General features: G+C 41.6%; 1 protein-coding gene across 7 annotated transcripts in view; it reads right to left on the minus strand.

The window, feature by feature from the left end:
- The window catches only part of carmil3 (capping protein regulator and myosin 1 linker 3), a 90,033-nt gene that overhangs the window by 11,921 nt on the left and 53,395 nt on the right, over positions 1–24,717 (minus strand). For all 7 annotated transcript variants that reach the window (XM_075483812.1, XM_075483813.1, XM_075483814.1 and 4 more), the window contains 16 exons: positions 20,538–20,607; positions 20,360–20,441; positions 16,604–16,700; positions 16,460–16,514; positions 13,577–13,749; positions 12,792–12,860; positions 12,326–12,419; positions 10,465–10,563; positions 10,229–10,348; positions 6,565–6,678; positions 5,861–6,036; positions 5,683–5,770; positions 4,948–5,073; positions 3,721–3,787; positions 3,058–3,245; positions 2,387–2,466 (listed from right to left, as the gene is read on the minus strand). In XM_075483812.1, the coding sequence (XP_075339927.1) occupies positions 2,387–2,466; positions 3,058–3,245; positions 3,721–3,787; positions 4,948–5,073; positions 5,683–5,770; positions 5,861–6,036; positions 6,565–6,678; positions 10,229–10,348; positions 10,465–10,563; positions 12,326–12,419; positions 12,792–12,860; positions 13,577–13,749; positions 16,460–16,514; positions 16,604–16,700; positions 20,360–20,441; positions 20,538–20,607 (1,698 nt within the window). The remainder of the gene's footprint in view (positions 1–2,386; positions 2,467–3,057; positions 3,246–3,720; positions 3,788–4,947; positions 5,074–5,682; positions 5,771–5,860; positions 6,037–6,564; positions 6,679–10,228; positions 10,349–10,464; positions 10,564–12,325; positions 12,420–12,791; positions 12,861–13,576; positions 13,750–16,459; positions 16,515–16,603; positions 16,701–20,359; positions 20,442–20,537; positions 20,608–24,717) is intronic.

Here is a 24,717-nt window from a genome sequence, read left to right on the forward strand (position 1 = left end):
AATGTTGGATAGAAAAAATTAGTTATTGTCTCTTTAAAAAATGGACGCCAAGAGATGAATGCATCTGTTGGAATTTGATCATATTTGTAATGTACCTACAACAAATGACACAGTCCACCTTGCTGTATATTAATTTACTATTTAAGAAAAAAATGTCCGATATACAATTATTTTGCCACTGACAAAACTGTAATACACGAAATACATGAAAATTATCAATTTACGCAACCACAGTTCACTTATGGACACTGGACAGTGAGAATAAAGATGATTGAAATTTTACAAATGTGCTGAAGTTAGTTGTAGTTATGGAGTAAATAGAGATCCTTCTTTTCTATGCAAATGGGACCCCCTTTGATGATTCTGTGCCCAAAAGCTTGAGGATCATGCTGCTCTGTCATCGCTGATGAAATGTGACATTAAGACTACATCTGCAATGCAGATTAGGAAATCTAATAGCAAAAACAGTACTGTAAGAATCATGCTGCTGTTCTTAGCTGCTAATTAGAATGAGTATCCATTTGTACTTTATGTTTAGAGTTCATTCACGCTTCAGTAAGACCCACCTCACTGACATTCTCATATTAAAACAGCCAGATTTATATCAGTAACCTGGGCCCTGTGGATTAAAAAGTGCTCACAGGATTCTTTCCACTTCAACAGAGTGTTAAGTGTACTGATGTGATGATAAATCTCATTAAAGTAAATTCTCATGTGCAGACGCATCCCATTGAGTCATTTAAGATACTTTAATCCTGGAGCCGATCCCAGCTGTCATTGGGCGAGAGGAAGGGTATAGCCTGGACAGGTCGCCAGTCCATCACAGCATTAAGTACATTTAAGTGTTAACTGGATTGAAATCTTTTTTAAAATCAGAGCACAAGTAGAAGAAAAAAAAAAGCAGAAATTTGGATAGAAATTCATCTCATAACGGTCAGAAATGTGTATCATACTATTTACAAACAATTTATTTTAAGCAATTTGTGTACAACTTTGGGTTTTTTGCAGTTGTTTTGAACAAGCGTAAAGGAAATTTACAAATCCACATGTGGTGAACTGCAAAATATAAAAACATCAACACTTTGCAAACACGTGTTTAACCTCAGTCTCACAGATGTGAGTGTTTTCACACTTGAAATGCTTCCCGTGCACGTGTGCATGCATGACTTGACATGGGGATCCTCGTGATCTTCACTGACACACGAGTGCATGCTACGTTTAAGTGCTGGTGGAAAATCAAGGCATCTCAAATGAATGTGTCATTTCCCTCTGCAGTCATTAAAAAGGATCAGGAAGATGTTTCCTCAGTGAGTAACTGAGTTACTTGTCTCTTTAGACTGATCAAACACCATGCGCATGGGATCTGCTAAAGAGCACCGCAGTCGTCGAGGTGCGAGATAAACATGGCCTGTAACCAGAGTCTGATTTTAATGATTAATGCAAAACAGCATGACCGAGAAGATGTAACGCAGCCAGAGAAGGACAACTTGCCATCGATCATGACACACGGGTTTCTTGCAGCTTTGTTGGGGAGATATTTTTAAGGTGGTGAACAATAGCTCGGTCTTAGAAAGGTTTCGTCAAAGGTTATTTTCCTTTGACACATACAGACAGACAAATAACAGTAAATGTAAAATGCTCTCTTGATCATATCACATGATTAAGCATCTTTAGAAAACTATGACTTATGACTCCATATTTTCCAGCTTGTAGATGTCCTCTCTCACCTTTGAAGATTATGGGAGGAAAAAGCCAAACACCATTTCCATCCTGGTAGAAGAGCTGGAGGACTACAGATACTTAGGAGTTTATCTAACTGGAAATGCAACATTGAGGGTGGAGAGTGTAATTTTCTTTTTTGCAGCCATTTGTTTGGACAGCAGCATCGGAGCCAGTGACCCAAAGCAACCGAATAAACTGTAATGGACGGCTGGCTCTGTGCTGGGGACTGCTCTGGAGCTGCTGGAGTTGATTATGCAAAGAAGAAAGTAGATGAATGCTGCACACTCTCTAACGTTACAGGAGGTCATTCCTGCATTGGCAGGGACTGTTTGTGGGAGATTTTTGAGAGGTAATTACCTCACAAAAATGGTGTACATAAAAAAAAATAAAAAAAAAAGGTCCCGATAGTAAAAGCAACTCAAGCAGGATCTGTTCACAGGATCCGCTTTCAACGACAACTTGAATCATCAAATTCTGTTGTCATTAAAAAAGTCTGAAAATCTGCCATGCCTGAAGTAGCTAAATAATAAAATAAGAGGTTTCAATGGCCCACCAGATGTGAAGCTGAGCTCCCTCCTGTCATATGTAACCAGTCAGGTGTCGTCGTAGTGAGGAGATGGGATTTATTATAGCTGGACAAAATAAAACCGATCTGGGATTCTACCTGTCAGGAAGAACTCTCTTGCTGTAGAAATCAGGCAGTCCATCCTCCAGCATACTGACTCCTCCATTCTCAGAGCAATGCTGCGCACATACACACACAAAACAGGAAACAACAACAATGTCATTCTACCACGTCTACAAAAACTGAAAGGTTGACAAAAGGCATTTTAAATAGCAGGCTGGCAAACTGCAATCCACTGCCAAAAGTCTGTTTATAAAACACTTCTTATCACACTGCCCTGACTGAATTTGTACCGATTCAGAAATAAGCTTTTACAAAGTCTCTTTCACTCCCTACACAACAAAAGCCGCTGAGTGTGTCGGTGCCCTGCGGCCCCATGGGAAATGGCGGTACATGATTAACATTTGAGGCACATGCAACAGCTTCCTGCTTTAAAAGAAACTTATATTTGGAGAGTGCCTCCGGCAACAAACACCAGATGAATGACATCACACATAGCAGCTAAAGGATTCTTTTCACTTTTAGTGAAAAGAAAGATGGACTGAGCTCCGTGCTGTGGAGTTCAAAACTGGGTCAAAGTATCCAGTGGCACCGAAGGCTCAGTGAAAGCTTAGTTCATATACAAGTCAAAGTAAAGTAAACTGGAAGAGCCTACCTCTGCTCACAAGAGTTCAGAGAAGGGTCGCTGCCATGCCACAGCTTCTACTCACAGATTCGGGGGGAAGGTGCACGGCTCGGTGTCTCCGCGGTGGGCGTGGCCTGACGTGGGTCACGTGGCGCAAGGGAGAACCGTTGGTGGGGAGGGTGGACAGACTCTCCCACGATGCCGAGTGAGTCAGGGATGCAGAGTGGGGAGGAGCAGAGGGCGTAGGGGAGGGACTGGGCTCATCACCTAAACCTTGAAGATGGAAATGAATAGTGACAAAAATCTCATTACCTTCCGACCTGCGGCACACTGCATATTAACCCGGCTCAGTCCTCTTTGATTTATCTCCAATGCGGGGTCAGACCAAGGCTGCAATTACTCATGGAGTAATTTTGCTGCTGATCACATATGAGACGTTTTCTTTGGAAACGATCGGAATAAAAAAAAAAAAAGAAGAAGAAGTTTGCTCTTCTGAGCTTCTCTGCAAACGTGTTAATGTGAAGCAGGGTTTTTCCTTCTTTTTGAAAAACAAATACAAATACCATTAACTGGAAAGCTACAGCCGTATTAAATATTGAACAACACCATCACTCATTTCATCACAGCATCATCCCACACCACTGGCGTAGAAGAACTACTTTCTCATTAATTAGAGATAGAAGGTCAGCAGAACCGGACCCCGCTCTGCTTGCATACAGGGCGCACACATACGAGGCGAGAAACTCACTCAGTCTGGTGGAGACGGGGCGAATTCTTCGAGTCCTAGAGCTCCGCTTCTTGATAGCCATGGTGTCCTTTCGGCACAGAAGATAATTGCAATCAGAAAAGTAACTCTGAACACTCTTGGCTGGGCTGTATCAAGTCATGAAAAAGGCCACTGTCATTTACGTAAAAAGAAACCCAGAATTTAAAAGCAGTGTGTAGAAAAACCAAGTCCACCCCATGACCCAACAGCTTGTAGAACCACGTTTGGCAGCAAAAACTTGAAGTGACAATTTTCTGTATGATGTTATCAGTCTCTGATATCATTGTGGTTTGCCGACATTTATGCACAGCTCTTGTAAGGTCCCACCCCAGCTTTTCAGTCAGATTTAGGTCTGGACTCTGACTCATTCTTTTTCAGACATTCTGTTTGAGATCTGCTGCTGTGTTTGGGATCATTGTCCTGTTGATGACCCAGTTTCAGCCAAGCTGACAGATTACCCCACATTTGACCCTAGAATATTGAGTTCATGGTGGACTCAATGACTACAAGGTGCTTAGGTTCTTTGGCTGCAAAACAAGCCCAAATCATCAGCCCTCCACCACCATGCTTGACAGTTGGTATGAGGCGTTTGAGCTGATATGCTGTGTTTGGTTTTCTCCAAACGTGCTGCTGTGCATTATGACCAAACATCTCCACTTTGGTTTCATCTGTCTTGTGGTTTGCTACACTTCAAAAAACAAGCCTTACGTTTTCTAATTGTACCATCATGAACTTTAACATTAAACATGCTAACTGAGGCCTGTAGAGTCTGAGAAGTAGCTTTCCAGTTTCTCTGATCACTACAGTCTGACATCGGAGTGAACTTGTTGGGACAAATAGTTTAAAAAAAAGCTTTCTAACCCTTTCTAACTGATAAATGCTGATATATTTCCCATTCAGGACTGTGTTAACACACACCTGAATGCTCCAGACCAGCAAACTGCCAATTTTTGGGGTTTTTAATGGAGCTGCTCCCACTTGCGGATTGATTAGATAATTAAGAGCGTTTGATTAGGGAAACCTGGCTGCTGCTTACCTTCCTAATTTCTATGAAAATTGTCAAAATAAGTCATTCCTTTGTTGCACACAATTAACTTACTTCACCAGTAGCACAGTGACGATCAGTGCAACACAATTTTGGAATAAAAGAAGCTCTCTTTTCACTTATTGAGGCTTCCTGCCACGGCGCTGTGCGTCTTAATCACTTACAATTCCCAAGTTGACTCCAAAGTCCTCATCAGGGAAATCCAGAGACTCGACTAATCTGGATTGTCTGACCGTCCGTCTGCCGGTCCCGACTTCATCCCAACGCTTCACTTGAGACACCTGCCGCAGCTGATGCAACACACACACACACACACACACACACACACACACACACACACACACACACACATTAAAAAAAAAAACTAAAAAAAAAACATTTGACTTCATGTACATCAATTCTCAGATAAGTCACATAATTTCCTTAAAAGCAATCTCAGGACCAGCTAATCAGCCCCCCCCCTTTGAAGTTCAAAAACATAGGAAAGGGTACTTTGCTATCATTGTAGAAAAGCCCAAGTAGAACATGAATTAAATGCAATTTCTGCATCATCAAAGCAGAGTGAGGCATGACGGAGGACACACTGTCACCAACCGCAGAGGCAGCAAACGGAATGCAAAGCAGAGCAGGGCAGGCAGTGTTATTGCCAGAAACGTCTCCTTTTATCTGCTTTTCTACGGTCTTCATTTGAAACAATTACACTTTATGGAGAAGACAACCTGCAGGGTCAAACTGCACCTCCATTTGTTTAAATCAAGCTCCTCTTATGTCTGGAAACACAATATTCTCCTTAAAAAGCAGTTCTAAATAAAAACAACTTCAATCTTAAGCCACAACCAAACACTTTTTTTTTTCTAGAATCTACAAGAAGTCATGCATTAAAGGGATATTACCAGTACCAGTGTTTTATGGGTGGTGTAGAGCTCCTGCAAAATCTGATCCACTATGGAGTTGGTCAGGTAGGAGACCACGGACAGCTTCACATCCCTGAAAGAATAACAAAAAAAAAAAATCAATCAGCATTTTCACTTAAGCTCTCATATTGCCTTGAAGGTTTTGAGCCGCTGCGTTTCTCACTCCAGGGCTCTGTTGATATCCTCGGCGGCTCGCTCCATCAGGGCGTTGCGGATGGCCGAGCGAGGGATGGAGACTTGTTCGGAGATGGAGGAGAGAGGCGGAGTGAGCCTCTCAGCGGCTGAGCAGGACATGGGGCATAACTCACGGCACAGAGACACCATGGAGTCCACCACCACCTGCACAGACCCGACCCGACCCAACCCTTGCATCACTACACACACTTTAAGTACTGTACATCTGACAAATTCTTAAAGTCTTTAATTCTTTATCATCAGTCTATTCATGAAGCTCGCTTACAATTTCCTCCTTGTTGTGTTTTCTATGTGTGTGTGAATTACAACTGGGATGAATCTCATGACAGTTGTTACCTTCATCAGGTGGAACTTTGCATTTAAGAAGTGCATCTTTACAACAAAACTGAGCAGCACAAACAGTGATGTAAATGACGTATCCCAGTCCTCCTGAGGGCACATGCTGCTTTTTAACCCTTTTTTGCATATCGCAAGCACAGAATTCCATCCAATGGGACCAACAGGGTTTCCTCAGTGGGAATTTAAATGCAACGTTTCTTTTGAAGTCAGCATACCTGCCTTGTGCACACACTCGCACGTTATTAATGCGCAATTTAAATGCAAAGTAGTTCACTGTCTAAAATACACACACATCAGGAGAATGGACGGCGATGGTCCAGCTTCCGAACCCACCTGCAGCTCCTTGTCGGCAGCCTTCGCCAGCTCTCCGGCCAGAGTGTCCAGGCGCTGTTTGACGGGGCCGTCCACCGACAACACGTGGGCCAACTCGCACAGAGACGGATACAGCTGATGGAAAAAAAACAAGAGCGCTCACTCAGCAACTGTTCCACAATTCGACATTCAGCTAACACAAGCAGAAGCGTTTGACATTCGAGTTTGTTCCCAAAGTAAATGTGCGAGAACTCATTAAGGAACTTCTTAAACTTATTACAGTTTTTCATCAGGCAGCATACTGGTGTTTTCCAGCCAGCCAACGTGAAGCTAACGTTAACTGGAATTATACAGGAGCAAATCGTATTATCAACCTATAATAATGCAGACAGGGCATGGTAACTTTGTACCATTTCTGCAGATTATCATAGCATTATCACTTAATGGCATACAGCCTACTGCATCTGTGCTTTCTTTGTCTAAATTTCTATCAACCAGCAACATCTCCTCATGCAGAACCAGATTATGTGAACACAGTAAGAGTATCTTAATATGTCCCAATGCAGACAAATAGCACGCATTAACAAACACCGAACCCACCATCATTCCAGTACATATTACAGTAGCGTGTAAGTACAACCTATTTCTGTACTGCTTAGAAGGGCTAAACAGTGGGAAATGGGTTCCAAATAGGAGAGCACCGTTTCAGCTGGGTTCTCCTTTGATCTTGAGTGTAATTAGGGGGCCGAAAGCTCCACCTTTTAGTTGCTATAACAATTACCGAGTGAGTGGAAAAGAGAAGGAATAACTTAGGACAACACGGAAAAACAGTGAATTGTGAGGCTTAGCAGTGGATGTGGTTTTCTGATATTAGTCAAATGGAGGAAATAGGTACATTATTAGTTACCAGCACATGTTACACTGTTAAAAAATGCGAGCTTGTTGCCACTGCCTCTCTGTTGGGTGCTCAGGCTGCAAAGTGGGGCACGTTTGTTTTTAGAGGCTTCGTAGCGATATTTGGATTTATTGAAACTTGAGTGTTCAGTCCGAACAGAATTCTCATTTGCTTTCATTTAGTGAAGCTGCTCTGCCGTGTGTACAGCTGCAGCATTTAAAGGGATATTAGTTAGGTCTTCATTTGAAGCAGAGCGTTGTTGGAGGATCAGACGTTTTCCTGACAAGTCACAGAAGGGAAAATCCTTCACCATCTAAAACCATTCACACCTCCACAGTTTTATTGTGGTTTGAGTCAATGCCACGTTGTGGGTTTATTTTATTTATTTATTTATTTTACACACCGTTGCTTCTGCATCAGTCGGCTTTAAACAAACTCGGTCCGGGTTCTGTGGTTGAGCAAGTGCAGTGACAAACTAAACAGCTGTCAGACGCAGAACAGACATGTTGTAAATATAGCGCTTGCTTGAACTGCTATGAAATGTTTGACTTGTTTCAGATGTCGAAAGATATGTCTCATGACCCACTTTTGAGCAGCTTTTAGCTTGGCTCGCTCATCAGGATTACTTCCCGAACATCCCAAACAGAGAGCGTGCCGACTGCTGTCAACCGCTGGTAAGACACCAACGACTCTGAAGTATTTCACACAAACCCACTTAAAAAAACAAAAACAATATCATCCATTTAAACGGTCTTCGTGCTGTGTTTCTGCTTCCGATCCCCGTTACTTCTGTTCTGTGCTTTGTTTGTATGCTGCCATAGAAACCAAAAATGGGACATTTTTGCATCTGAGCTGAGATTTAGGGGACATTTGTAACTCCTATTAGATGCTTTCTAGATCTTAAAAAGGTCTGGGGAAAAAAAAAGCACTCTTTGAGAATGTATAACACAACTGCTGGCCTGACGGCTTATTAGACTGATTAACTTAGTCTAATTAAGACTTGATGATTAAAGACTCGTCAAGCAGAGATGTTATTCACAACTTGACAAGCTGAATTCTTATAAATCGCTGCGTACAGACCCTTCAGTAAAGATATCAACGGAAACAATAACATATGACAAATTAAGCATAATTAGGATCATTGATTATAACTCACAGGTTGAAACCCTTTATCATAATGAATGATCAATCTCATGCTGAACCTCTAAATGATGCATCAAACACGGAGAGAAAACACGGAATCTTTAAATGTTTTTGTTAGGTTTCAAGGTTCAAAGTTAAAAGCAGGAATAACTGTTGCATAAAGACACCTTTATGGGTCCAGGCAGCCAGTGGAGGAAATTGCTCTCATTTACTCAGGCAGAGTTTTTAAAAGGTGGTTTTTCTTTACTCTTTCATTTGATACATTTCGGAGAGAAATGTAGCACTTTCAACTCTTTCTCTTTCTGAATAAAAAGTCTTAATTCAAGGCAAAGCATCAAAAGCTTGAAAGGACAACAAAAGCTTTTAAAATACAACTCAACGTTGGCGATGTTGCTCAGCGATTTCAAACCTTCTTTGGCTTCTGATGTTTTACAGAAGGAGTGCAGAGCCATGTCATATTTCAGATGTCTATTAATTGAAAACAGCTCCACCAAATCACGACTTTTCTCCCTAAACTGCTCAAACGTCATCACATTTCCTGATAATCAACCATCTCAGGATATTTTAAAGACCGGAGACAATGTCCGAAAACATTTTTTCTTCTTTCTTCATTAATAATCTGACCAGCTGTCTTTCTTTTCTTTTTTTGGGTTAAATCAGGTGTCACCGCGTGTAAAACCGTATATAAAGTAGCTCGCACAAGGTCCACCTCTAGCAGCTCCAGCTAACAACAGTTTCTTTAACCCTAACTGATGCAGTGAGGAGCTTCTCATCCCTCAGTTAACCTTGGGGAAAGGTTCATCCTGCGTTTGTGGAACAGATGTCGCAGTTTCTCTGTTTCAGGGGGGTCAAAGTACTGGTCTGAATCAAGCAAACAAAACAAATGAGGAGATTGATGAATCTACAAAGAGCTGCCAAACTGTCTTTAGGGAGCATGAAACATCTTTTTCACACATGGAGTGGCCACTTCAAAGTATAGAACTCAATAATTCTGAGAGTCTTTGGAATGTGCTCGAGAAGACTTTAAGCAGCAGTCTGACTCATCAATACAAGATCTTGGAGGAAAAAAGTGAAAGCAGCTCTGGATGGAATTAACTGTTGTGACACTGTATCAGCTTACAGTTTCTAAATGATGTTATGATGGATGCAGTTCCTAAGTTTCAAGAATCCCTGCTAACAGGGGACGTCCCCTGGATGTCATTTACAACATCTGCTGTTGATTACCGCAACGACGCTCTCAAAAGGTTGTTATCGGGACATGCAAATTAGGTGATTAAACTGAATACCTTCATAAACTTTGGGTCACTTTGGGATGATTTACAGCATCCCTCTATCTCTAACCATTTCTAAAAAAGGTTCAGCCTTTTGAAATCCCGTTGTCAAAATGTAAGGTTTTCTTTAAAGAAAAAAAAAAAAAAGAATCAGCACTTCAGGGGTTAAGTGTAGTGGACATAGTGAGTTGGCACATCTAATTTTTTTCAATTTCCAGCATAAAGTACACAAAGATACTATAAGATATAAAGATTCTATAATGTAGTAAACATGTCTGTTCCACGCAGTCTGTAGCCTTGTAGTTTAGGTTGTTGCAATTTACAGGTCAAGTCACACACACACACACACACACACACACACACACAGTCCACTCACAGCTCTGGAGTTCCGGGCTTCTTTGAGGATTTGTCTGGCAGTCTGGACGTCCTCTACTTCCTCGCAGCCTTTCAGGACACAAACCTGCTGCTGCACCCGCACACACAGACGGTCCATCACCTGCACACAGGCAAAAAAATGAATGTGTACTATTAGTTTACAAACAAAAGACATTCAGCCTGCTATCAAAATCCTCGACTCATTCACCTCCATGAGGACACACACACGAGACACACCTGCTCAGCCGTGCTGGTGACGAGGCCTTGGTGCAGCCTGAGAGCCTGTTTCTGAGAGAATCGCTGAGTCTGGTTGTTTCTAAGCAGGGCACGCTGGATCTGTCTCACACACACACACACACACACACAAACACAGAGGAAAAGAACAGTAGTGGCAGCAGTTGAGATGACAGGTGTTTACAAAGTGCAGCGTGTGGAGACAGGAGACAAGTCCATTTGCATGGTAATAAGAAGACCGCAGACATAATTTAGATCCCCAGAAATATGAAAGGGACGCCTTTAATTTATTTTCTTTTGGACTCAGCAGGTGGAAAACTTTCCCCGCATCATCATCTTCTGTAAAGAGAGATGGAATCGAGTAATCCCTCAAGGACGTGTGAGTTTTAGATAACGCGGAGGCAGAAAAAAAACAAAAACAGCATAATTAGAGGCTTCATACGTGACACATTAACCATTAAAGGGTCCATTAAGGACCAGAGAATCGTTGGGGCTGATGGCACAGCAGATCTGATCCGATGTTAGAGACTCTGCAGACAGAAATTGAAGTATACACATAAAATGCTGCTGTTTTGACCTCCTTCGCAAAGCAAAAGAGTTACAGTTCTTTGCTACGCCAGGGGCTGGGATGATCAACCAGACCTCCTAAAAATGTTGTGACCGCCATACTTTGAAAAACTCCACAGCCAGTGACATGTCACACCTGCCTAATCAAAGAGAGAATAAAAAAAACAACTAAGCTTCAACATGGATGTAAAGAAGAAGCAGCGGGGTGAGCATATGGCACATTGTTCCCCTTTTTCTTTCTGTTTCATGATTTCATATTGTCAGTCAGTTTCTGTGAACGCTTCTTTTTTGCTTGAAATCAATGCATGTAAATCCTCTGCTTATAATCCCAGGTTTTATAAATTATTCTGGTGATTCAGTTTGCAGGAAAATGAGACGGTCATTGTCATTCGTGTTGAAACACCGTCTCCCTGCACTGGAGTCCTCCGCAGTAATTCAGAATATATTAGAAAGAGGTTTGAGCAATACATAGGAAGAGAAGCTCAAAGTGACACCAGACCGGGGCTCTGTGGTTGAGGAAAATCAAACCAGTTCTTTGAATCACCTCTAAGCTGGTGTAAAAACAATGGCGTAAGAGCAGGACTAAGGTTCATGTAAATGTTCCATGTCCATTTGTGAGGCAAGAAGAAACAATACTTAACTAAAAGTATGTACACCTTCATTAAAAGGGCCACCAGGCAAATCAGTATCAAACAAATTAAATTGAAATCTAAATCCAAAATGGAAATTATAATGCTGTGGTGGGATGTTTTTTTTTTCATAAGCAGTACAGTTATTGCTGCTGGCAGGAATGACCATCGTACGAGCTTCTAAAACAGAAAAAGCATAAATGAAATCTGCTAATGGATAAACCTGTAAACCTTTGCTATACCAACAATCCACCACTAATCCACCACCACCGTTGTTCCCAAAAACCATTTTAACCAAAAATTCTGGTTTCAAGCCATCTACAGATGAGTTTAGAGAATCTTTTTTTCCAGCTCTTCAAGGCCGGCATCGTCTTATGGTTTAAGTGGACTTACTGTGACAGCAGCATTAACATTTTCTTTTATCCAAAGCAACTCTGCCACAATCTCTGAGCTGATACAGACTGAAAGGCATGCCTGACATATGACTGATTATGTCAGTAACTTAGTGTAGTAGCTTTTCTACACCTGCAATGTCCAATAACAATTTCTGCAATCTTATAATTAATCATCACAGTCATAAAACCCATGAATCCATCCGACCCTCAGGTAATGCTGTTATTAAACAGAGAATGGTTCGAACATGATGGAGAAACTGAAGCCCTCCTCACCTTGGCCAAGGCGTGGTCGGTCTTCTCTGGTGCGCTGCGGTACGCCTGACTGATGTCACTAAGAGGGAGGGGCATGTACTGCAGGGTAAAGTTGCTAAGTGTCGGAGAGAAAGAGGCACAAAAGAATGACAATATTACTTTTGCAACAGTAAAGCGAGAGAATCGTGATAACGAGCACAAACAAGAACTGCTGAGGGCTCTTATAATAGCTGCTGTCACCAATTCCAAAATACACCCACATGCCCTTATAGACACAGACAGAAAAGTAAAAACTTCCCGCCCACACATATGGGACTGAAAAACGAGTTAGAAGACTGATGAAACGCCGTGAAAGAGTAAACACTGTACAGAGACGGTTATCTGCCTCTTCATATGGGTGTGTGAGTGATCTCTTTTATGTTTATCCCCTCTTCAAGCAGATGCTTGCGTGTGTGTACGTGTGTTGTGTGTGTTGTGTTTGTCTTACTGCTCCAGCGCCCTCGCCACATCCTGGAAGCCTGTTGCAGAGGTGTTGTTGCGGTCCCACGTCACACTTCTGAGGGGGATCAAACCGACGGGAAATAAGGTTAGAGAGGCACAGAGATGAGGAAGAGGAGGATCAGTTGCCGTCTAAAGCTCCTCACACCAACACACAGGCGCGTTTATGCTGTATCATAGTTAATATGCTTCTGCGACCGTGCAGATGGGAAAAAAAAGACATCTCGGATAAATTAGGACATTTGTCTGGACCTTTCTTTTTCTACATGTGCAGAATGAGTCTGTAATGAAACATCTAGAATGAAAAAACTGCTGTCATGCAACTAATGAGCTTCTGTTATTTCACAGAGCACGTTCTCCCCCGACACCCAACACTGTCCAACTCCAGCTAGTTACACATGCAGTCAATTCCAGTCCGTCTTCCCTTTCATTGATATTCCTTCTCTATCTCTCTTCTTCTACTTCTGCTCCCCCCCTCCAAACTAATTTTACCCAAGAAATTGAGTTGTCAAAACCCAAATCTCCCTCCATAGGAGATCTTCCTCTCCTGTCCCCTTTATAACCTTTTCCTTCCCATTCCATATCCAACCATTTCTCATCCTAGCCATCTCTCTCGTTCCAGTTTTCATCCCTTCCTTCCTCATATCTCAAACACACTGAATTTTGTTACGTGTATCCGACTTAATTTCCCCTCTCACCCCATTCCGTCTTCATCTTTTTTTTCATCTTTCAGTCAGGATAATGATATAAAAGAAAAAAGAAAAAAGTACAAGCCTGAGGGTTGTGTTGATCTGCAGAGCTTTGCTGAGCATCTTTGCCCCGGAGTCTTCCAGGAGGTTGCCGCTTAGGTCCACTTTCCGTAGGCAAGTGTTGGAACCCAGGGCATTGACCAGCACTGTACCCCGCTGGCGAAGCCTCGAGTCCGCTAAGGAGAGGGATTGCAGGGCCTGAGGGATACGAGGAGAGCATGGTGGGGATATGGAGGAAGATTGATAAGACTTTACTGGCTTTCAGTATCTGTAAGTGGCAGTAGCTACAGCATGTTTGAACTGATGGGAGTAAATGTCATTCATGTGTATGAAAAAGGTTGTCATTTGGAAATTACTTTCAGAAAACTGCACATTTAGCAGTTCTCATCATTAATTACTATTAATTAGCATTATTTCAGAGTGTGTTCTTTACTACTGTGGTAAACCCCCCAAACCCCTCGATTGTAGCTTCTAGTACTCCACAGACGTGCTTTAGGTAAGTTACTAAAGAACCGTTACATTCATATACCATTACCATACACAGTCTCCTATCGCTGAGCATGTTAAAGCCAGAGTAAAGCAGAGACAAACCTGTCCCTCTGAGTTTGAAACATCACAGAAAATGTGCGTTATTAACCATCCTGCTAAACATGAATAATTCAAACAGGGTTGGCAAGTAAATAAAATTAGGTTTCAAAATCACAAGAAAACGGCCGATGTTGTTCGCCCTAAGACGCTGAGGGCGTAGCCGCTGGCGACTCTCATTAACAGATCTCAAACCAGCTTAAATGAACCACACTAATGGAGCAAACACCAGAGTTTGGTTTGACTGAACCAAACTGCTTGGATGTGAAGTCAGAAACATGCATTACATTTGTTAAATTTTTCAGTCACCTTCCAGCTGTAGACTTAGTTACCAGCAGTCTACAGCTGTGTAACTTTCACTTTCATGGTGCGGGCATCTCCTACCAACAATGAAGCTGAACTGTCGCCACAGCGAGCATGAGAGCAGGAGAGAGAGAGTCGATCCAGCTCTGATAAATTGTAGCAGCTGTGCATCTCTTAACCCGTCTCTGGAGAAAGTTTGTGAGACTATTTGGTGAAAAATGGAACAGCTGTTGGCGATGATCCTCAACTCTTTATCATCATCGTTCTGTAAAAAAATCTATCAACCGAGCATCCAACTACTCCTGTAGCCCTGTAACCTATGCAGAGCTGTGCTGGCGATGCGGTATGAACTGTTAACTAGAGCCTTCAATCCAACCAACATAAATCTGATTCTCTGAGCTGGTGTGAAGCCATACCAACATCCATCGTGCCACACTTAAACAGGGCCACCAGAGAGCAAATTTTTCATCATCTATAACAATTCGAACCTCGAAAAAAAATGTGAGAGGTTTCAGAGATAGATATTTTGTGGATTTTTACACCATGCTACATCTCAGACAGACAGTTTTTTGTGAGTGCATTTTCTCGACCACAAGCAGTCTGAGTAGCATTAGCAATATAGTGTAGTGTGTTCCAAAAGTGTAACGCAGAAGTGAGACTGTGCAAAAATCCACAGTAAAGTGTTCACTCCAACTGCTACTTTTGCCGTTTGAGTGGTTTACGAAGGAAATTAAATTTGTTCTTTACATGGCCTCTTTCTGAGTAGCTTTTAGCTTTAGCTCATTCATCAGAAAACCATTTGTTTCTCTAAACTAAAAGCACTCCGTCTTCAGCAGGAAAGAAAATGCCTACTCACAACTTCACAAAAAAACTGAACAACAAAAAAAAAAAAAAAAGAAAACCTTGAATCAATGATTCACTGCAACATGGAGCACCACAGCTTTAGAAATCCTGAAGAGAAAAAAATCTACGTGAATCCAAATCCACAATTACAACATAGTTCTATGTCTTTTAACATGTTTAAAAAAAAAAAAAAAACTATTGTCAAATACAGTCTGACATGTTTTAACGCAGCTCTCAGAATTAGCTTTACTCTGACTTTCGGTTCTTTTGGAAATAAGTTTTAAACACACTTTTGAAACACTCTCATTCTCCTGGCCAGAGCTCAATGTGAAAATCAATGTTACTCTGATCACACAAAAATAAATAGAAACTTTAGGCTAGCAGTCAGTTTGGTTAGAGACCAAAAACATAAAGAAATGTATACAAGACACAATTGGAAGTCAATTTCCGCTTTAAAGGTTCTGTAGATGACAGTTGTTATCTTTACATAGAGTCAGGCTAGCTTCCCCCACTCCCAAGGTTAACTTCTGGCTATAACTTTGTACTCAAACTGAAGAACTGTTTTTATGCATCTTGAAAATGCTCGCAGTTCTTGTATTTTTCCTCACGTTTGATGCTAGCTGCCCTTTTTCATGCAGGGCTCTCACAGCAATGAAAACACAGCAGTGTTGACCTCATAACTAGCTTCCCAACATCTGACAAGCTAGTTATGCAGTTCCTTTAAAAAAATAAAAATAAAATGCATATCAACACCCGCCTGTGTTAGTGTCCATGTGCACAAACATCCGTTTGTAGTCTGTGAAAGAGCATCGTTGTGAGCTATCACCATCAACAGTGGTAAATAATTGAGTAAGTGACTTGTCATGCTGGATTTGCAGAGCAGAGAAAAGAGAGAGCCTGGGGAGCCTCGCAAATAAACCAAGACCAAATGAATCATTCGTCGCTCTCACAGGCAACATGACTTATGTGCATGTTTACACCTTGTATGTGTGGCAGGTGGGATATCGAGCTTGAATAGACATGAATGAGGACAAAGTGCGTGTTTTGTGGATGTGCAAAACATGCGTGAGGCGACAAATCTGTGAGGCGTGTGTAGGTGTGCATCTGCTCACAACACCAAAGAGAATGTGTGTGTGTGTGCGTGTGTGTACCCAATATGTTACATAACGAAACTCACACACTCTTCTTCTTGCACCAAATGAACTAGTTTCTGCAGAATTTCATCCAGCACCCTGAGGAGGGAGAAAGAGGAGGAAAACATTCATCATCTGTATCATCTTCAAAACCATCTGCCCTGCTGCTTCCCCCACGTGGTCTGTACCTGCCCTTGATGTTGAAATTCTTCCCCAACATCAGGTGTTTGAGAGAGGGGTGCCGGGAGAATGATTGGATGATGGCCAGCAAGTCAGCATCCAAACCTAATTTCCGACACAAAACACACATACACACTCGTTACCGAAGTACAGGGCAGCACCAGCACCCTTATGCTCCGTGGATGAAACCTTGCTCCTAAGTCGATTTTGGTATTACATAATTCTGAGTAGCAATATGAGAAGAGGCATGAAACTTTGAAACAGGTCAGAGGCAAAAAGACAAGAAATCAACATATATATTGAACAGAAAGTCATATTTTTACCACACAAAATTGACACCTTCTGGGCTGTATGGCAGTTCTGGGCTACGCACCCAGCAGTGACTCATTTAATCTGCCACGTGTGAACATTTCTGCCTCAAAAAGCTTGTTTTTGTGTGTGTGTGTGTGTGTGTGTGTGTGTGTCCCTCATGTTTCCTTCTGGAAGAAATCTCAATTCCCACAGAAATTCCAAAGTATTCCCAATTAACGCCCCCCCACTCACACCCACTCACTCACCTTTTGAATAAGCTAAAAGAGAGGATATGGTAACCATGGCAAAACACATCGGCGTCGAACACCGACTCATTCAGAGAGCAAAAATATCTGGTGAAATCAGCTCGTGGGCTTTTGCAGCGATGAGAGGAGGGTTTATTTTATCATGGCTTCCTGTGACACAGCAGAGCAGGAAAGAGGAGAGAGGAGCCGCACAAATGACTTGTGCTGGGAAGACGCATTAAAGCTACTGATTCTAACAACACGTGGATGAATGGCCGTTCAGGGAATAGTGTGGCCAATAAACATCCCATTTGCCAAGTTTTTGTTGGTAGAAAGGGGTCAGGAGGTTAAATCATAAAAGCAATAAAAGATAGACTTTCGCTCGGAACATTGCAACGTAAATTAACCTCAGTCTCAGCATATTGTCGCTTTATATAAAATGCACTTCATTGACCCCCCCCCCCACTTGACTCAATCTGCAATTTGACCCGCTGTCAGCTCACTCTTAGCATGAGAGGCTGGCTCATGTGACGCAGACAAATATCTTTTATCTCAAAGACGTGATTTGTCAAAAACTCTGCTTCAGCACAGCCTGAGGGATACAGTGTAATACCATACCATCAGATATTTTTCCACTGGGAGGAAGTCCTACTTTCTGGGTTTACTGTGAACACTGGCATAGACCTCAGAAACGGGCTTCTACGGCAGATTAAAGCAATTTAAAAGGATTGCACCCATCAGGTAATACTATATGAACATAACTGAATCTTAACGGCGAAGCTGGTCTTCAAAACGTGGGACAACACATCAGGTGATCAATCACAAAAATAGATCGCTGCTATAAGAAGTCTATCGATTCCTGAAACCTGAGGAATTCTGTGCTTCTAATTCCATTTCTTTTTGGACAGGAGGTACCACAGTCTGCAGTGCCTGGATCTGGATCAGCTTGGGACTGTAAAAGCTGTCACATCTCCAAACAGGTCACCATTATAATGAAAGTAATACTGTAATGTGATGCGTTCGTATCAAAGCTTTTTATACTTATAGGCCATCATTTATAGTACTGTACAGCTGCACCACACTCTGTTATTTTAGCATCACTCTGTCTGGTAGGCTATAATTTATTCTGCAGTAAACCTGCAGCACATTCTGTGCTATATACATTTGAACCATGTCATGCAAATGTTATATTGCACTTGAGTTGATGATAATCAGTGATGTACTGCTAATATAGTTTATGTCCAATATGGAGTATTTCCATAGCAATAAAGCAATGACAGCAGGCAGCTGTCGTTTCACCGTTTGGTTCGTAAACAGACGATTTCACACTTCTCCACGAAAATTAATTATTTCTCGACCACGTGTATCTCACTTACTGGAAACCTAATGTTGATAAACCCTCTCTTGAGCCTCTCTGAATGACTCTAAAATTAGGCCACTGAACCCTTTTTGTACACTATGAAGTGAACTCTCGAATATAAAAAACAAACTGGCTGTGAAGTTCAAACTAATTCTAATGAATCCTGTAAAAACACAATTCCACCCGCTTACTCATGTTAGTTTAATAGTTTCTCTTGCGCCGGCCAACATGCTGTGTCAAGGTATACAACGTTATTACTGTGCTGCAGATCATTCCGCCGCCACCCCAAAACTCCTCAAGTGATTAGCTTCTGCTGCAGATGATTCAACAAAGATCACGTTTACATACGGTAGTCAGGGGAGGATTATTTCTCCCATCACAATGCTTGTAGCAGCTTTATTTATTTTTATTTTCTTTATTTTAAAGAGCAGAAGGCTTGCCCTATGAATTATTTCTCCAGGCACTGGTTAAACCCCTTAAAACTTTTCTCTATTCTTTTATATATTTATATTAAAATGTCTTTAATACAATTCTCTACTTGCTGCCTCATTTAACACTTTAGGATTGAACATGCAAATTGGCCCTTTAGACAATGTTGAGCTTGTCATAAAGGTTAAGCATGAGTTCAATTAAAACAAATAAATAAATAATAAAAGAAAGAAAGAAGAAAAAAATAAATCAGTTCTTTCTCGTCGCATCTCCATTTCTCTGTGATGAATCTTATTCCTGTGGGTCTGTTATCGCCAACACTTTTGCTGTCAAAATAATTCCATCCCCAGTTTCCACATCACTGCTCTCATCCAATTTTCTTTTAGCATGATTTCTGAGCCAATTACCCCTTAGCCTTTGCTCTTTAAATATAATTTTGATACTGTCATCCTGCATTTCAAACAATCTTCTGCGTCACCATCTCCTCCTCACTGTTGTCACCATCTCTGGCGCCTCCTAACTCTGCCTCCACCAGCATGTAGACTCCAGGGGGTTCGTTTCCCTCTCCCATCTTCAACATGGACTCCTTTGCTTATATGATGCCACTGCTAATCAGAGTCGATCCCCCAAAATGTATCATACATGCCTGTTTCTTGCAAAAAAATAATAATAATTATTAAAAAAAAAAACAATCTCTCCCTTTGTGGATTATATCAGTTTAAGTTAAAAGGAGGACATTCATTAGCCCAGTAGCATGCTCGCTAAGCAGTTGTTGTGTTGTCCTGTGGTTTAAGGTCATCTGTATCCACAGTTGTATTATGTGAGATTGCTGCTGCTTGTGCTTTTTTGTTGGTTTGTTTGTGTGTTTGTTCTCTGCTTGTCTGCTTACAGGTGCTCCTGTTGCCTGTAAGGCTGGATTCCCCACAAAAGCCGTGGATTGTCTTCAGTTTTGTTTTTACAGGTTTCGTAGCTGGTTGTCTGATTTTTCATTGTTTTCTATGTTTGTCTCTTCCTATTTCTGTTCCTTTTTTTTTTCTTCTTCGCTCTCCATCTTTCTCTGTCCCCCGATCCGGTTCGGCACTATCACATGTTAAGTATTGTAACAAAAATAAATAAATAAATAAATAAATAAATAAATAAATAAATAAGGAGTTGATGGGCATCAAGGGGAGCTTTACATTTATAAAGCTTCCCTTGGCATAGCAAAAGTGTTTGGCATAAACGGTATTCAGATTACAATTCTGCTGCCATAATGCTGGACAGGACAAGGGGTTAAAACATTATGTTTTTTTATTTAAAAAAAAAAAAAAGGAAAGAAAAAAAAGGAGGACTTTCATTTAAAAAATATCTGCGTAGATTCAAACCACCCTGGCTGCAATCACACAAACCGTCCACCTAAGTGCATCCCTTGTGGGTGTGTGCAAAGAAATGCTTCTTACCATTATCAGAGATGTCTAAAGTCCCCACGCATGAAACTCGAGGAAACAGCTCCTGAATCACCCCGGCACCTGCTGACCTTAACTGTGGGAGGAAGACAGAGGCGATGGGATAACCGCGAGCGTTAATCTCCGAAGATGCTGAGTGAATATACCCAGAGGAAAGAATGATGGAGCGTACCTCACAGCTGCTGATGTCCAGGTGTAAGTCAGCGATATGAGGGTTATTGGACAAACCCAGGAACAGAGCCCTGAAGGAAACCACAAGCAGGTTCAGACAGCAGGTGTGTAAGGGGGGACGGGGGGGGTGGTACAGGCAAGCATAACAGGACAAAAAAAAGAGTACAGATATAGGAGGAGTGAGAGGTAGATGAACAGGGAGAAACAGCCATTTAGGAGACAAAGAGAAGTAAAAAATTGAATAAATCCAACCGCTTCTTTCCCTCCCTCCAAGAACCTGAACAGGATAAAGTATCCCACCCCATCCACTTTCTCTTGTTCACACCTAAAGGATTTAGAGCCACCTTAAAGGATTAGAGAAAAGTAGCTTAGAAAGAAGATTCATACCTCACAAAGTCGCCGAAAGAAATCACCTCAAAAATATTTCGACATTTACTCAGGAGACCCAGCCAGCAGACACACGTACACAAGCCATGCTGGATGCATAGAGAACAGTGCATCTACGCGGCACGGCCCTCCTGGGAGTTATTCTTTTGCAATAAGTACACATTTATGAGTTATGCACCATAAGGAGATTATGAGAAGAAGTGCTAAGTGGGGTGTCCACTCCATCCATCTTGGCTGGGATCCAACAAGCGGCACACAACCATCTCAACTGCTGGCAGTTTGCTTTGTTTTCTCTGCTACTGATTGTGCTTTTTGGCCACGGGTAGTTAACAGCAGGTCGTTCTCCTCACAGAGGAACCGTAAAATTGCAACGCTCCATTTCTTCCGGAAGGAAAAGTCAATTTTTGCTTGGCCGATGTGAGCTGGTTTAGCTACAGAACTCGGAAAAGCTGGTGAGAATACAAAGTCCTGCACAAAGACATGTCAGCAGAGTGGAAGCTGGCCAACATGGAGGCTTTAGTCTGTGTCCTCTGATTTAAGGCCAGTCTCAAACAAATTAGAGGACTGGCTCTACAGTAACGGAAAAATGTTTGAAGCCTAATGTGCACCTTGGTGAATAAATCTGACTGATAGTTTGGGTGCAAACTATACTCCATATGGCACAAGCTATTTTCATATTCAAGCCCATAGAAAAAAGGTAAAATAACACATTTGGACTGTAAACAGAGTGGTTCTCCTCATAGTGGGGGTGGATTATACCACTATTCTCTCCGGGCAGTTGTGCATCAGTTATGTGCACAGGCCAGAACAACCAGGATGTAAAATCTAAAGGCCCTCAGCAGTGAACCTTCACCTGCAACACCCTTCCAGCAGCATCATGGGTGGATATATTTTTAACACGAGCAGCTTAAAGTTTGAAACATTAAACATTCTCCGAGGCAATAATTCTTACTGACACAAAGAGGCAACATCAGTCAAAACTGCTGCCAACGCACTTCAAGAGGTTAGTGTTTAAAAAAATACGCCGCACAAGTTGTTTTACGGCCCATTTAAAACGGAGTTATACATCATTATTTCATTATTCTTCATGAATCCCAGTCGCGTTTATGTGAGCTCAAGGCTGCTGAGCTTGCCTGGCCTTAACAGACAAATGCATAAATCAGATTTGAATCTCTCAGTTCCTTCCTTAAATTCCAATGATGTTGCCAAAACGGATGCAACTGGAATGACAACAAACAGTAGCAACGGAATAGGTAGTGTAGCATGTGCCTCACTTATACCTGCCACATGTTAAACAGGTCTTGTGATCGGCTGGTCCAGTCAAGGCAGAGAAAATCTAAGAGCTTTATTCTAATCAGAAAGAACTTTGGACCTTTTCATAGCTTTGATAACTCTTTGAAGGGGTCGCTCCTCTTTTTTTAAGTACATAGGACAAGAGCTGGGGCCTAACACCAAGAATTCCTCCTGGAAATTCTCTTACTGGGCCTTTTTTTAAGCTCCTACCATCTCGTTGAAGTTTCTTGATACGATCATTTGATAGGCTTTACTACACCTATTGTGCATTATATTTAGAGTAGAAATTCAAGGGGAAAATTATGCAAAACATTAATAAATAATTCTAAGAAATACTTTTACTTATTTTACCAATTCAACCGAAACCTTTGTGTTGCAATATTCATATAGTGTTCAAAGAGAATTTGTTTTCCGGGAGGTTCCGTTTTTTTTACCCAACATTCTCCCTTGACAGCAGCGCATCTTGATGAACCTACTTTATTTTACGCAGTGTGTTATACAAAAGACACAAAAGGCTTTTATTGCAGTTTTATTTGCCAGCTCAGTAGATGTCTAAAGTTTTTCCAATTGAAGAGAAGATTTAGTTACCAACTGGCCGTCACAGGTGGTGAGATGGTATTCAGATCAACATACTCAGCAGAATATTCATAATGCAGCCACATCAGGAAGGCCTGACTCACCAGTATATTGTACATGCACAATACAAACGGAGGATGTGGTTACAAATGAGTGAATGCTGCAGGGTATCGTCCACTTTTTGGATATTTTCTTTCGTCTACAAATACTTATCCGACTTTAATTCGGGATAAATGCCATTCTTATCATCAGCACTGATCCAGTGTCAGGGCTTTGTTTACTGCAGTCACTTTGAACAGAGTGTGTCTTATCATAATTAAGACAAATCACATCCATCCATCTCTAATGGTAAGGTGAGTCTACACGCACTCACTGCCTGTTTATTGTAGGCTGAACAGATCAACGCTTTAAACTAGAATGTCCTCCTTGTTCTGAGGACATGACGTGCCAATTGGTGCTTTTCTGCATTCATGTTAATTGTGCTCGATGTTGTTATGGCTTCATGTGTCAATTGAGGACCAAAAAAAAAAAAAAACGCCTCCCTAATTATAGTTTACCCTTTTCTGTCAAAACTAGCCTTTAAAAAAGGAAATAAATCTCTCCTGTAGGTATTTTCTCACTGCACGTCTCCAATGTTGTTTTGATGTGTTACTGGAACAGAATGACTTGGATGCACATTTATTAAATGTGTTTACTTCAACAACAAACTGAACTGAGCTGTCTACAAAAAGGGACAGAGCAGAGGCTCCTTCTTGAGGTCATTCAGAAGCTTAGGCCATTTAGGTCATTTTCTAAAAGCCTGTGGTGTGGAAAGTAATTTGCTTTGCTGGCATCTTTTAGGGCTGCAGCCAGTGACTAAAAAACACTGAACAGATAAAGAAGGCTGGGAACTGCACTGGAGCAGATTGTGCAAAGAATAGCGCTGCACAAGTTGCTAACTATGACGGACAACATGGTGATAAGAGAGTATGTTCAGTCAGAGTCTTCTTCAGCTATGCGGCAAGAAAGGATGTTACAGGGGTCCATTTCACAAAGCAGGTTCAACAAACTCTGAGTCTATTCCTGAACTCTGAGTTGATCTATTTGAGATAGAAAACTCTGAGTTTCTGGTTCCAGAAACGCTGATTTGAGTGAGTTTAGTCAACTCTGAGTAGTTTTACCTTGAGTTTAGCGCGTGCACCACAACTTTAAAAAGCCAGCATCAATGGAGCCCCGATTCGACGAGTCACCATGGTAACAGGGAAGAGGAGGGGCTACGTTTTTCACCAACCTCAAATTGGAAAGCTTGATGCGCTCATACGGCGAGTTTCAACACGTTTTTAGAAAGTGCAACACTGCTGCAGCAGCAAAAGTGTAAGTTTAAATGTAGTCCTTTGCACCTAAATTAAATAAATGAATGGGCTACCATTCAAGAAGTTTTCCCCTGTAATATTATTGTGATTGCAATCCCGCGGGGGAGAAGCGCACTTGGCAGCAGTTTAAGATGAAATATAAAAACATCGTTGAAACAGGTGAGACCTCGGCATGGAGGTACCTCATTTTCATCATGTTTTACACTGTAAAGTAAATATTAAGTGGCTATTTGACTGTGCAGTTATTTTATCCCCAACATAATGCTGTTTTCACACACATGAATGTCTTATCATCTATATCATGTTCTGTTAAATAATTAAGCCTATTTAAACTAACACAGACTTCTACTGAGCCAACAGAAAGAAGGCAGATGCCCGTAAAACGGGTGGTGCCCAGCACCGCCACCTCTAACGGAAGGCCAGTGGCTGAGGGAGTCAACCCCCAAGACACAAGTGCCTTTATAAAATATAATAGGCCTATAGATATCTTTTTGAAGCCTATTCATACAAATATGTATTTGCCTTTTCTTTTTTTTTCTTTTGTCCCAATAAAATTCTGATGGTGCCGCTCAA

This window comes from Odontesthes bonariensis, chromosome 14 (genome assembly GCF_027942865.1).
Source record: "Odontesthes bonariensis isolate fOdoBon6 chromosome 14, fOdoBon6.hap1, whole genome shotgun sequence".
Lineage (NCBI taxonomy): Eukaryota > Metazoa > Chordata > Actinopteri > Atheriniformes > Atherinopsidae > Odontesthes > Odontesthes bonariensis.